Genomic DNA, 12500 nt, shown 5'->3' with positions numbered 1-12500 from the left:
TATTTAATTTTCTAAAAGTCAACCATATTCATAATGCTTAAAGTTCATCCATTTCAACAAGTGTAAATTCATCTACCCCAATATCTCATTTATTAAAAAAAAAAGAAAAAAAGAAAAAAACAACAACAAAACAAACCACAACAAAAAAGTTGCATACATAAGATACCCTATAAAAACAAAACATCCACTATCTCTTCTTGTACATGCAAGGTTTTAGCACAATCTCAGGCACCTCCATTGCTTTCTTGCAATCACGGTTCTTCTTGAAGTCAAACATGTAGAAGTACTTTTGCTGGACGTCTTTATGGGTGCAGTGGAATCCGAGACGTGTCACACACGACAGGAAATCGTTGATGTTGGTAAATCGGCTCTCAACTTCAGCTACTTTCATGACACCACTGGGAAAGAGAGAAGGAAGAAACATTAATTTGAGTGACACAAAGAGAGAGAGAGAAGAGGGAAATGCTGTATATTCAGCTTCTCTGTTCTTTCTCAATTACCTTTGTAATATCAGAAGCCTTTGGTGACTAATGCCAGTAAAAAAAATTTGGTGCTTAATAATCATTCTCAGCTTCTATGGAAACAAAAATTGAAGATAAAGTAGACTAAGAAGAAAAAGAAAAGGAAAGAAGTGAGTAAAGGATATTCTGACACTGCCATACATACCCATGCTTCAACACCCTATTGGCCTCAGTGACAAAATCCTTGATATTTGTGCCCATAAGTGATAGGCAGAAAACCACCACATCCACAGACCCGGATTTCAGGGGTGTGTGGGCCATGTCGCAGGCAGTGACCCTGTTGTTGGCAGCCACCAGGTCAAAGGAGTGGACCTTTTTCTGTGGAACGCTTATGGATAACCTAGCTTCACCACATCCGAAGTCAGCAATAACCCATTCCTTAGGTCTGAGGGAAGGAGGGATAAAGGAAAGGTAAAATCAATTAATCATATATGGATAATTGTGCAAACTTTATAAGGAAACCATGTCTATCAGTCTTCTTATTTCTACTTTTTCTCCAAAAGTGCAAATATAGGGTCAAAGATGATACTAAATAATCAAAAAGTTAATTTCTATTAACCCTAATTATATACAAATAACTAAATTTTGGACTCAATATGTAAAATATCCTACTGATATTTATCATACTTATCCTGCAAGCTGATTTGAACCTAAAGTGCACTAAAATCTCCTATGATTACTATTAGAAGTCACCTAGAGCACTTGCCAAGAATATTTAATGCTCAGAGATTGGTAAAAACTGTTTAGTCACTTTTCCAAGCCCTTCCCAAGCTGCCCTTCAACTCCAGTAACCCAACATTCCATCCTGTACTTGGCACAGAAATGGGGGAGGGTACACAGAGGCCACTGGTAGCAACCACAGCAAACTCTTGTATAATGGCTATTCAAAGGAGACTGAAGCAAAAATGTCCAAAGTGACATTTGAGCATTATAAAGGCTAACATTTCTTCTCGGAAGGAATTTAAACTGATTTTTTTTTTCTGTATATTCTGTTATCATAAAAAGAAATAATAATGATAATGATGATGATGATATAATAATAATAATAATAATAATAATAATAATAATAATAACAAAATAATAATAATGATAACAAAATAATAATAATAATAACAATAATAATAATAAAAATAATAATAACAAAATAATAATAATAATAATAATAATAATAATAATAATAACAAAAACAATATTAAAAAGATTTTGAAGTTCTTCCTTTTTTTGTGCCTTGTAAGGGTTAAAGTACAGAAAACAATTACCTCAATAACCATCAGAAAAATTGAAATTTATAACCATCATAAAAATAAGATATCATAAAACATTGTAATGATGAAGGAGTTATCAGGGCAGTAATTAAAATCATCAGAAGAAAAGAATAAATTATAAATCACTATAATAATAAAGAAGTTATCAATGCAGTACTGATAACATTCTTCAAAAATACCAAATAATGTCAAAAAAATAAAAAATAGAAACAATGAAAACGACACCTACTGTTTTTTCAGCCAATTAATGATAATATTAAGGGGGTTGATAGGCCATTGCTCCACCTGACTCTGGTAGCCCAAGTGGTAAGACTTGAATGAGTCAGGGTCTTTCTTAAACATGGCCATTGCATTTTTACTTGTTGTCGTGTACAGCTCCTCATTAACCATTCTGTTGTGTGGGGAGAAAGCATATATATGTGATGGCATATTTTAAATAGTTATTGCTTTTATCATTAACATTGTAATCATCATTAATTTATATTCTGGGGTTAAGGATTAGTAGTTTTATTGTAATTTATATTGTGGGTTATGATTTATAATTAAAGACAAATGTTGTTATATTTCTGCTGTTTTATCTTTCTATATTCCTTAGCTACGTTATAGCATCTTTCTATATTCCTTAGCTACATTATAGTAAATGAACAGACAGAAAACTGCTAGCTATAAATATGAACATGAGAAATATATAGTACATAACACACTTGAGAAGAACTGTCATTTATTTGCAATCAACGCCTAACATTTTACTTTTACAGATTAAAAGACTTAGTTACCTGAATCTTGCAGCATTGAGTTGAATTGTCATCTTCTGCCTAAGAGCTTCAGCAGCACTCAGTTTTGGTTGTTCCTTCTCAGGTTCAGGTTCTGAAGTTACTACCTTTTTGTCTTTCTTAAGCATTTCCTTCAAAACCTTCTTGTCCAACTTTTTGTTTCCTGGGCTTGGCTCTGGGATAGCCTCCTTCTTCTTCTTTTCCAATTTGTTCTTTTTTCTCTTGTTTTCCACCTCTCCTTCGCTTTCATCATCAGCAATATCCCCATCATCTTGCAATTTGCCTACTGAGCTTTTGTTCTCACTCTCTTCTTCATAATCTGACATTTCTTCCTCGGAGAGATCTTCTACCTCTCTTGTCATGTCATTGTCACTGTCATCCTCCTCCTCCTCAAAATCCCTAGGATCAAACTGGTCAAAGTCAAGCTCCTTCAGTAAGGCACCTAAGTCTGATGTAAACTGGGGGTCTTTTACATAGAAAGCTTTTTCCTCCTCCTCATCTTTTAACTCCTGATTCTTCTTTTTCTTTTTCTTTCCTTTCTTAGCATTTGACTGTTCTTTGCTAGTAGTTGCTTGCTCTTCTTCTTTAGGTGGTTCAACTGTAAGTTTCTTTGTTTTAGCTTTTATTTTTTCAGATTTTTTGTGCCCTTCTTTTGAAGATTTTTCTGAAGTTGATTCTATTTGTACATTAGAGTTACTGGTATCTTTAGTTTCTGTGGTGGAACTGTCTAAAACCTTCTTTTCTTTTTTCTTTTGCTTTTTACTCTTGTTTGGCGTTTCAGTAATACAGCCTTCAGGAATGTCTCTTACATTCCCTTTCACACTAGACTCTGCAGTAGGATTTGCAGACTCTGGATTACTTTCTAGAGCCTTTCTCTCCAATTTCTTTTGTTTCTTAGTCTTCTTTGCCGTTTCTTCATTCCCAGCACCAGGAATTTCAAGCTGGCTTTCATCTTTATTTGATTTTTTAGTAAGTTCTGTAGGAACTGTGTTTCCTTTCACAGTGTTCTTCTTCTTTCTTTTCTTTTTAGTTTTAATTACAATTTCTTTATCCCCAACTCCAGGAATTTCCTGCAAACTTCCATTTACACTTGGAGTTTTAGTGCTTCCCTCAGAAACTGTATTTACTTCTAAATTCTTCTTATCTTCTAAGGGGTTTTCTCCTTTTTTTCTTCAGTTTTCTTGTGTTTAAATCTGACCCTGTAATAGGTCCTGCTAAAGTATCAGCATTTTCGACTTTACATTTTTCCAATGTTTTCTTATTTTTCTTCTTTTGTTTTTTATTCTTACCTGGTAATGCTCCATTCTTAACTTCCAAAGTTCCATTAGTAAGCCCTGCCACTTCTTTGTCCTGTGGAATAAAGCCAGCATCTTCATCTTTGATATCCTTATTGTTGATCTCAGCAATTTTTCTTTTCTTCTTTATCCCTTCAAGTGACTCTTCTGTACCCCCCTTTTTCTCCTCCACATCTAAAACTTTTGTAACTTTATTGTCAGCTATATCTGCATCCGGTACGCATCGAGATGGATGCCACTTGATGTTACCATCATTTTCCTTCTTTCGCTTCTGTTCTTCGTTGATCTCCTTGTACTTGTTCTTATTCTTCTTGTGGTGAACTCCAATCTCATTTGGATTACCTGATGTCTTGGTCAAGCTCTGTTCAGCTTCTTTCTTCTTTTTTGTTTTTGCAATGAGTGAGTTTTCCTGAGCTGCACCATTGCTCAATTTTTGCTTCTTCTGGACTATTGAATTTTGTCCTCCCTTACGTTTCTTACTGCCTCCAGTTACTGCCTGAAATTTAATATTTCTTATATAGATTTTTTCTGTTTTATTTGTCTTTACTGTCAAATAATCAAATAAGTGATCAGATACTGAATGAAGCTACATTATGAAAGTACATTTCTAAATAAAATAAAGAGCTTTTACCATTCAGGTGAGTTATCCACTAGTTAATGTTATTTTCATAGAGTATATATTGGATTTAACTGCAAAAAGTATAAGACTTCATGCAATCTTGAAAATTATAAACTAACACAGTAAAATGGAATAATCGAATAAAATTCTGATAATTGATAATAATGTATTATATAAAATAGAATCAACCATAATTATGTATCAATAGTTTTTTCTTCCTTCATACTAAATAACTACATTACTGATTTGCAACAGATATGTCATTAATGAAAATCGTCTTATTCTCTGTTATTCAGTCTATTACATACTGCTTACCTTATACTTTACTACTGTGTGAAGTTAAAATACACATGCAAACAATACAATAAACATATATCTGTTACCTTCTCATATCAAATAGGCATTACAGAAAATAAGTAGATCTTAACTCAATGCCGCTGGAAAATTGCTGTGCTCATTCTTAATTAACTATTATTAATATTATTATTTTTATCATTATTTTTTTTTTTTTGAGAAATGTCTCTGAACATAGATGGCTTTGCTAGTGCTTAGCCACAAAGGAGTCACTTAGTAGACCTTGTGACCTGACCTGATTTCATCTGTCCGTGAATTGGCAGGAAAAATGTTTTTTTATACTAATACTATGAATATCAGTGGTCTAATTTTGTGTAAATACATACTACTCTAAAGAAATAAAACTGCAACGCACCTCTAATGATCCGAAGAAGTTGATAAAATAATCAAACAGCTAACATAAATCAAATAAATGCTAACATCACCTACCACGGGTATTTCCTGAGGCTGATCGAAATGATACGAAAATGCATTGGTGTTTCCCCAATCCGGTATATCGAAGCTCATTTTGTTCTCTCCGCAGACGTCTCTGGATTAGCTTAACGTCACAAGCAAGAAACAATAATCAAGGAGATGCTAATCCATGCCAGACAAGTGAAAAGAACAAAAATAATGGCAGGTCGGTGTATGGATGGAAAATCACACGTGAGAGACACCGCGTTTGTTTACATGTTATCCTCACAGGGAAACGTGCCAGAGAGTAAATATTTTGTTCTTATTTTTTATCTCTATTTTGTGAGCTAGAGTACATTTTTAAAAATGTAATAAAATAAATGATAAGGTATATCCTATTTTGTGAGTTAGTGTACCTTTTTCAACTTGAATAAAATAACTAATAAAATACATAATATTTTGTGAGCTAGTGTACATTTCTTTTTAACTTGCATGAAAAGGACAGATACAATGCATAATAAAATCAAGCGACTACCCGAGGATACAGAGTAAACATAAAGATAAACATCCCGGTTAGTATAACGTGAACCAAAACAAACAGGCGAGCGGCGAGCGGCGAGAGAAACGCTTATAATTTCATCACTATTTGTAAATCGAAAACACCTTTGTAAATCAGGTAAGGGTACGTTTATGCGGGCAGTTGTTCATGAGAAGTGAAGGTTTATGTTTCAATGGGTGAAAGTAGATGAGATAATTCAATAAACTTGGCTAACGCCATTTCATATTACTGGCAAAAAACTACATTGTTTTTGTTTTGTTTCATGTGGTGGCATATGATAAACGTTTATTGATTACCGAAAACCAGGGAGTGTGGATGTCAAGTTATAAAGTCAAAGTCAGATTATCTAATTGAACCGAAGGTAGTGGCTTTGTAGATTCTGGACTTCCATGAACAGTTGGAATTGCGCCGTTAAGTTTTTATGTTCTTACAGTGTTTTCCAACTCTTTTTAAATGTTATTATTATGTTTCCAATTTTATATGGAAGGAAAGACTGAGAAATAAGTTCTTTGAAAGCATTATTACTATGTTAGGTGCAAGTATATTGTGATATTCCAGAATTTCCTTTTTTTCCTTTTCTTACTTGCAGTTTACAAGAATTAAGGCAAGCGAGTTGTTCAATGTTAAGTAAACGAAGTAATGTTATCTCAAGGATATTCTTAATTGCTACTTAGATGAAAAAATATAGTAAAATTGTTTATGCCATTTTAAAACATTTGAATATTTTAGCTAGCTTTTTGTTAATAATTTACAGTCACTTTGTAACAAATCATATGAAAATATATATATATATATATATATATATATATATATATATATATATATATATATATATATTTATATCTTATTATTTAATATCTTTACTAAATGTTCTTGTCATTTATTCAGAGATCAGCAATGGAAGACTTGTTAAACAACCTCACAGGGGTTGCAGTGACAGAACACCCAAACACCCCTTATGCAGAACACCCATATTTTGCTCTATATAAAGCCAAGCGAACAGGATCCTCCCAGGAAGAGAGAAGAAAAAGAGTTCTAGATGCAAGGAAGGAGTAAGTTTTGGAAGTAAATTTATAGAAAATAATTGCATGTGATTGAGAAATAACATGGAGTAGGCTTAGATGAAGTATGAAAATTTTTGAACCTGCTTGCTGGTATTTTTTTTAAAATTTCTCTCAGTTTTAGATATGCTCTTTATTTGTCATTTTAACTGAACAAGGAATTCAGTTGTTTGTGCAATATTTAAGGTAGTATATATGTATTCATTACTTCCTAAATTTTGGAATGTAGTCTTTTTGCAGCTCTTCCTTTTGTTTGATATATATTACATCTGGAAGCAGATAAGATATGTCTGGTTTAAAACAAAAGGAATAATAAAGGCTTTTAGAAATCCAGATAGATGACAATTTACTTCTTAAGTATTTTCAATTACAGGAGCATTAATATCTATATAATTAGGATACTGCTATATAGACATTACTGCTGTTTAGATATTTATATGCTTCAAGTATCTTGAGAAATTTTAATTGTGAAAGCTTGTGAATCTCCAGTAATATAAAGAACAGTTACAACTAGTATTTTGGTGTTTTGTCTGTTAATTGTTTATTCATATATCCTTCTCATTAGGAAATAATTTGTTGTTAAAATTAGAAATAACTTATGTTTATGTCCCCAGGGCGAGGTATGATCTTCTCAATCACTTGCGTAATATTGAAGAAGAAAATGCTGGCTCAGAGGGAAGTTCTTCAGATGATAGCATGGAATGTGAAAAGGTAAGTGAGTATGATGATGCCCTGAAACCTTTATTATGAAATTAGGTGCTGTTTTATGAAATGGATGAAGAGGAAAACATTGAAAATGATTTGTTAAAGGAAAAATTGGTTGAAGTGGAAATAGAGAGAGAAAAAAAAAGATATATAAAGTCTTATTTTTAAACAGGAAAGGGTATGTTATAGGAGGCCAAAAAAATACCGCAACTTCCTCATGCTGAGTGAATGGTTGGTCGACATTCCAGAGGACTTTGCCGCATCATACCTCTCAGTACAATGTCCTGTTGGAAAAAGGAGTCTTATTGTGTCAGCTAGGGTAAGTAACTGAATATATTTTTTTTCATTCTTAAAATTGTGATGCATAATTAGCTATGAAGTTGTAGATTGTTTGTCTGTTAATGTATATCCCAAGAATCTTTTTTGGTCATTTTTTTTTTTTTTAAAGCAGTTTTGGGATATAACATGTGAAGGAAATTATGACTAATTTACATTAGGTAATAAATTACAAATACTTTTTTTCTTTTTAATTTTAAAGAGTCTCTGAACTATGGTATATAAATATGAAAAGAATTAAAATACTACACATCAATGGGATTTCAAAATTGTACAAACCTCTCTTCCAGCTCTAAAAGCTCTCTCTCTCCTTCCCACCCACATAGGGCAGAACGCGAGCCTATACCAAAGCAGGGGTAATGGTTAACCAGTTCCCTTCCCTGCTGCCCGGGGGTTGCTACCACAGCAAGAGAAAGGGCTATGCATTGCTTGACTGTATTTGGTCGGAGAAAGAGAAAACCTTTTTTATACTGGATCTTGTTGTGTGGCTGAACCAATCTATTATGGAGTGTGAGGTGGGTTAATTGTTATTGTTGATACGCTTATTATTGCTATAATAATGATAATGATAATTTTTTTTTAATGTTGTTATTGTTTTTGTTATTACTATTATTGTCATCATCATCATCATCATCATCATCATCATCATCATCATCATCATCATCATCATCATATTATCATTATCATTATCATTATCATTATCATTATCATTATCATTATCATCATCATCATCATCATCATCATCATCATCATCATCATCATCATCATCATCATCATAATCATCCTTATTATTATTATTATTATTATTATTATTATTATTATTATTATCATTATACTTATCATCATTATAATTATTATCATTATAATTATTATCATTATAATTATTATGATTATGATTATGATTATGATTATGATTATGGTTATGATTATGATTATGATTATGATTATGATTATGATTATGATTAAGCCCGGATAAATAGAGAGAATGATTACCTAAAAGGTAACACCGGCACTCTCCGTGGAAAGGAACTGGGGACCCTACCATGTACTTACTCCAAGAGCATCACAGCATGAAAAACTACAATTAAGTATCATGCTGTGACCACGGCGGCTCAGACATGAACCTACCATTAAAAGAAGAAGATGATTATGATTATGATTATGATTATGATGATGATGATGATGATGATGATGATGATGATGATGATGATGATGCACTCACTCATGTCCTGTGAAATATATTTAGTCATTTAAGTTCATCTTTTCACATTTTGAATAACTAATACTTACAGGCACACGCACACGCGCACGCACGCACGCACGCACGCACGCACGCACGCACGCACGCACGCACGCACGCACGCACGCACGCACGCACGCACGCACGCACGCACTCACACACACACACACACACACACACACACACACACGTATGTATTGTATATTAATTTTTAGTGTGTTCAAATTTTTATTACTGTCCTTTTCTCTTACTTTCCCTGTATCACTTTTAGATTTCATTTGTTTTTATTTTTTGATTTTGTCATCTCATATACTCATTTTCTTCAGACACTGTTCAGATTTGAATGGCTGAAGTCAAGGATGTTAGAGGAGACACCTGATGCCACTGAAATATCCAAATACAATCCCTACAGGTGAGCGCTCAGTGAAGTTTATCGTGTGGACATTGTTTTTGTCAAGCTGTTTGAGTTGGGATTGTGGTCTTTGTTCGGATCACTGATTGCAATTACTTATCGGGAAAAAGATTTATTTAAATGTTATGTACTGTTTAATTGGTTATTGCTTTATTTAGCATAATTTTATTTAGCTTTATAGTAGTCTAACCAAATAGTACTGTGGGTCTTGAAACTGTGTATTAAAGCACAGGCTACATCTCTATTGTGCATTATTTTGTATTTAGAGGCTGGTGTATCATTTTCTTTTTAAGTGCGTAGCTTAAGATTTTGTTGCATAATTTCGTGATCTGTAGTAATCAGGTTTAACACAGACTCATATAGATGTGTAATTAGAAATTCAGTTAATTTTGTAGCTGTGGCAAGGGGCATTTATCCATAGGACGAGTGAAGATAGACTTTGGGGAAAGCAAAGGTGGTGTGATTTAAGTATGAGAAATGTTCGAAGTAAGTCTAATTTTAATATTTTTGCTTTTTTTGATCTTATACTCTATACTTTGTATTTCTAATTATTTCTCAAGAATTGTTGATTGCCATAAAAAAAGGACTGGAGGTCTATGAATATTCTGAGAGTTCATGACTTCACAGTACAAGAGATATTTTCATTCATACTTTATCTGCATTTGCCACAATGAAATCTGTTCATTCTAACATAGGCCCAACTTGGTATTGAAAGAGATCAGGTGATGAGTACATAGAGTTGAATACACTGAGACCTGTTACAAACTCACATTGAGTATCATCCTTTTCCCCCACAGATTTGTACCCTTACCCTATTACGACTGCTCACCACAGACCCTAACCAGGCTAGTCAACGAACCTCTGCCCTTCTCTCTCGACGGCATCCTGTTTTACCATAAGGAGAGCCATTACACCCATGGCCCAACCCCACTGGTGGGTTGGCTCAAGGCATATATGTTTCCTGAGATTTTAGGTAGGGATTGTTTTTTTTTTTATATGATATATTTGGCTTGTTCATAAAATTGTCTATGGAATACTCTAAGGAAGTTACCTTCTATCCATTTTTTTCTTTTTCTAAGGTATAAACCAAGTTGCACAGGTGCACTTATCAGAAAGGCCAGCTAAATACATTAGCCTTCCTGCCCACATTCAGTATGGCAAGGACAGGCAACAGCAGAAGCAGGAGGCATTAAACAGAAAGGTAGGGAGAGGGAGAGGGAGCATCAGAAGGAGGATGAGAGGGATTGGAATAAGTTAATGGGGAGAGCATTATTTGGAGTGGGAGTGGGAGGGGGGTGGTAAGCAGAGGGAAATAAGAAGAGGGTAAAAGAGGAGTGAGAGGGAATGTAAGTTGATAAAAAAGAAGAGAGGGAGAAGTTGCGGGAATGGGGAGCAGAGGAGAGTGGAAGAAGGGAAGGGAAATAGGAGTGAAGTGAGGGAATAGTAATATGAATTGAAGTGGGAGAGTGGAAATATATATTGTGAGATTAATTGCCCTTTGCAACAGCAATCCTAAGTAAATTATGATGAACATTACTTTCCTTGTTTTTTTCCAGATGGAGGTTTCAACCGAGAATAATAAAAGTCCAAAAGAGAAAACCAAGAAGGTCAGAGATGTGAAAGAAAATCAGGAAGAGACCTCAACATGGTGGGAATTTAGTGTTTTTATCCTGTGAATAAGATGAGCAGGAGTATGAGAAAAGAGAGTGAAATGAGAAAGAAGAGAAAATGAAAAAGGAGGAAAGAAAGGAGAAAGTGAGGAAAGGGTGGGGAGAGAGGAAAAAAGAGAAAGAGAGTAAAAGAGAGAGGGTGAGAGTGAAAGAGAGGGGGTTAAGAGAGAGAGGGGATGAGAGAGAATGTGTGTGTGTTTATGTTTATATGTCTGTGTATATATGTATATATTTGGAAAACATCACTTTCCTTATTCTTTACAGATGGAGGTTTCAACTGAAAATAAAAAGAATCCAAAAGCGAAAAGCAAGGTCAAAGACTTCAAAAACAACAAGGGAAACAACTTAGAAATGATGGTTAGTAATGTATATTGAGCGAGAGAGAGAGAGAGAGAGAGAGAGAGAGAGAGAGAGAGAGAGAGAGAGAGAGAGAGAGAGAGAGAGAGAGAGAGAGAGAGAGAGAGAGCTAGAAAACAACTATATTCTCATGCCTAATTGAGTCTTTTGTGTGCCGTGGAAAAGCATGAGTGGGGCATCTGTTCTGGGCAAATGGGCACAGGTGCCACAAGTAAAGGGCAGGGTTAAGGCCTACTCTGACCTTACCTTAGCTGGGAGAAGAAAATAGTTGGCGACGAAATGACTAAAGTTTTGAAAGACGAGTGGGAATAACGAGCGGCTGAGAGGAGCAGGAAAAGGAATGGAGGAAAGAGGATTGTGCGGTAGATGAAGAGCTTGATCCAGCATACAGGGTAAAAATCGATAATGACTATTAGATGGTTTTGGAGGAAAAGCAGAGGAAGGCAAGAGGCAAGTGTGTTATGCCTTTTATGTTTGCCCAATGCTGCGTCCTCATGGAGTGGATCTGGACATATGATATGTATATATACTATGTGATATTGGTTTGATTCCCCAAGTTACAGATTGACAACCAGATGACAGATTTTCCCCTCTGCCAAAGCAACAACAACAACTGTCTTAGGGTACAAATTAGAGGAGGGAGCTAAATGCACGCGGTCTCGAAAAGTGCTCAGGATCCTGTTGGACGGGGTCAGCCGGGATGAGGGCTTGAGGTGACGTGTTGTGTGTTTAGAGACTACATGGTAGATCGCTTTTGTTGGTGAAAAAGAAAAGTCAAACAGCTCTCCGTTGTTTGATTTTTTTTAAAGCCACAAGAAAGGGATGATCGAGGGATGGCAGCGAAATACACGAGGGAGAAGCATGGGGGAGCGAGATACGAGCAGGCTATACGTAGGAGGCAGCCGGGTGGATGAGGAAGCGAAAGTGACGCGGATAGGTC

At 34.8% G+C, this 12500-nt stretch overlaps 2 protein-coding genes across 3 annotated transcripts in view; one reads left to right on the top strand and one right to left on the bottom strand.

Annotated features, from left to right (window-relative positions):
* Positions 1–5499, bottom strand: part of LOC119584295 (ribosomal RNA-processing protein 8-like) — a 5607-nt gene extending 108 nt beyond the window's left edge. The window contains 6 exon segments of the mRNA XM_037932830.1: positions 1–398; positions 667–906; positions 2016–2177; positions 2563–3705; positions 3707–4350; positions 5257–5499. The exon segment at positions 1–398 is cut by the window's left edge and continues 108 nt beyond it. Of these exon segments, the coding sequence (XP_037788758.1) occupies positions 188–398; positions 667–906; positions 2016–2177; positions 2563–3705; positions 3707–4350; positions 5257–5334 (2478 nt within the window). The 5' untranslated portion in view covers positions 5335–5499 and the 3' untranslated portion in view covers positions 1–187.
* A 282-nt stretch (positions 5500–5781) lies between these two features.
* The window catches only part of LOC119584294 (snurportin-1-like), a 7767-nt gene continuing 1048 nt past the window's right edge, over positions 5782–12500 (top strand). The window contains exons 1-10 of one of the 2 annotated variants that reach the window (XM_037932829.1): positions 5782–5896; positions 6668–6831; positions 7455–7551; positions 7718–7864; positions 8208–8396; positions 9448–9533; positions 10331–10506; positions 10613–10734; positions 11090–11194; positions 11468–11560. In XM_037932829.1, coding sequence (XP_037788757.1) covers positions 6677–6831; positions 7455–7551; positions 7718–7864; positions 8208–8396; positions 9448–9533; positions 10331–10506; positions 10613–10734; positions 11090–11194; positions 11468–11560 — 1170 coding nt within the window. In that variant the 5' untranslated portion in view covers positions 5782–5896; positions 6668–6676. The remainder of the gene's footprint in view (positions 5897–6667; positions 6832–7454; positions 7552–7717; positions 7865–8207; positions 8397–9447; positions 9534–10330; positions 10507–10612; positions 10735–11089; positions 11195–11467; positions 11561–12500) is intronic. The other variant, XR_005229793.1, reaches the window with a different exon arrangement.

The sequence above is a fragment of the Penaeus monodon genome, chromosome 18 (genome assembly GCF_015228065.2).
Source record: "Penaeus monodon isolate SGIC_2016 chromosome 18, NSTDA_Pmon_1, whole genome shotgun sequence".
NCBI classification, from domain to species: domain Eukaryota; kingdom Metazoa; phylum Arthropoda; class Malacostraca; order Decapoda; family Penaeidae; genus Penaeus; species Penaeus monodon.
This window is presented reverse-complemented; position numbering and strand designations above follow the sequence as displayed.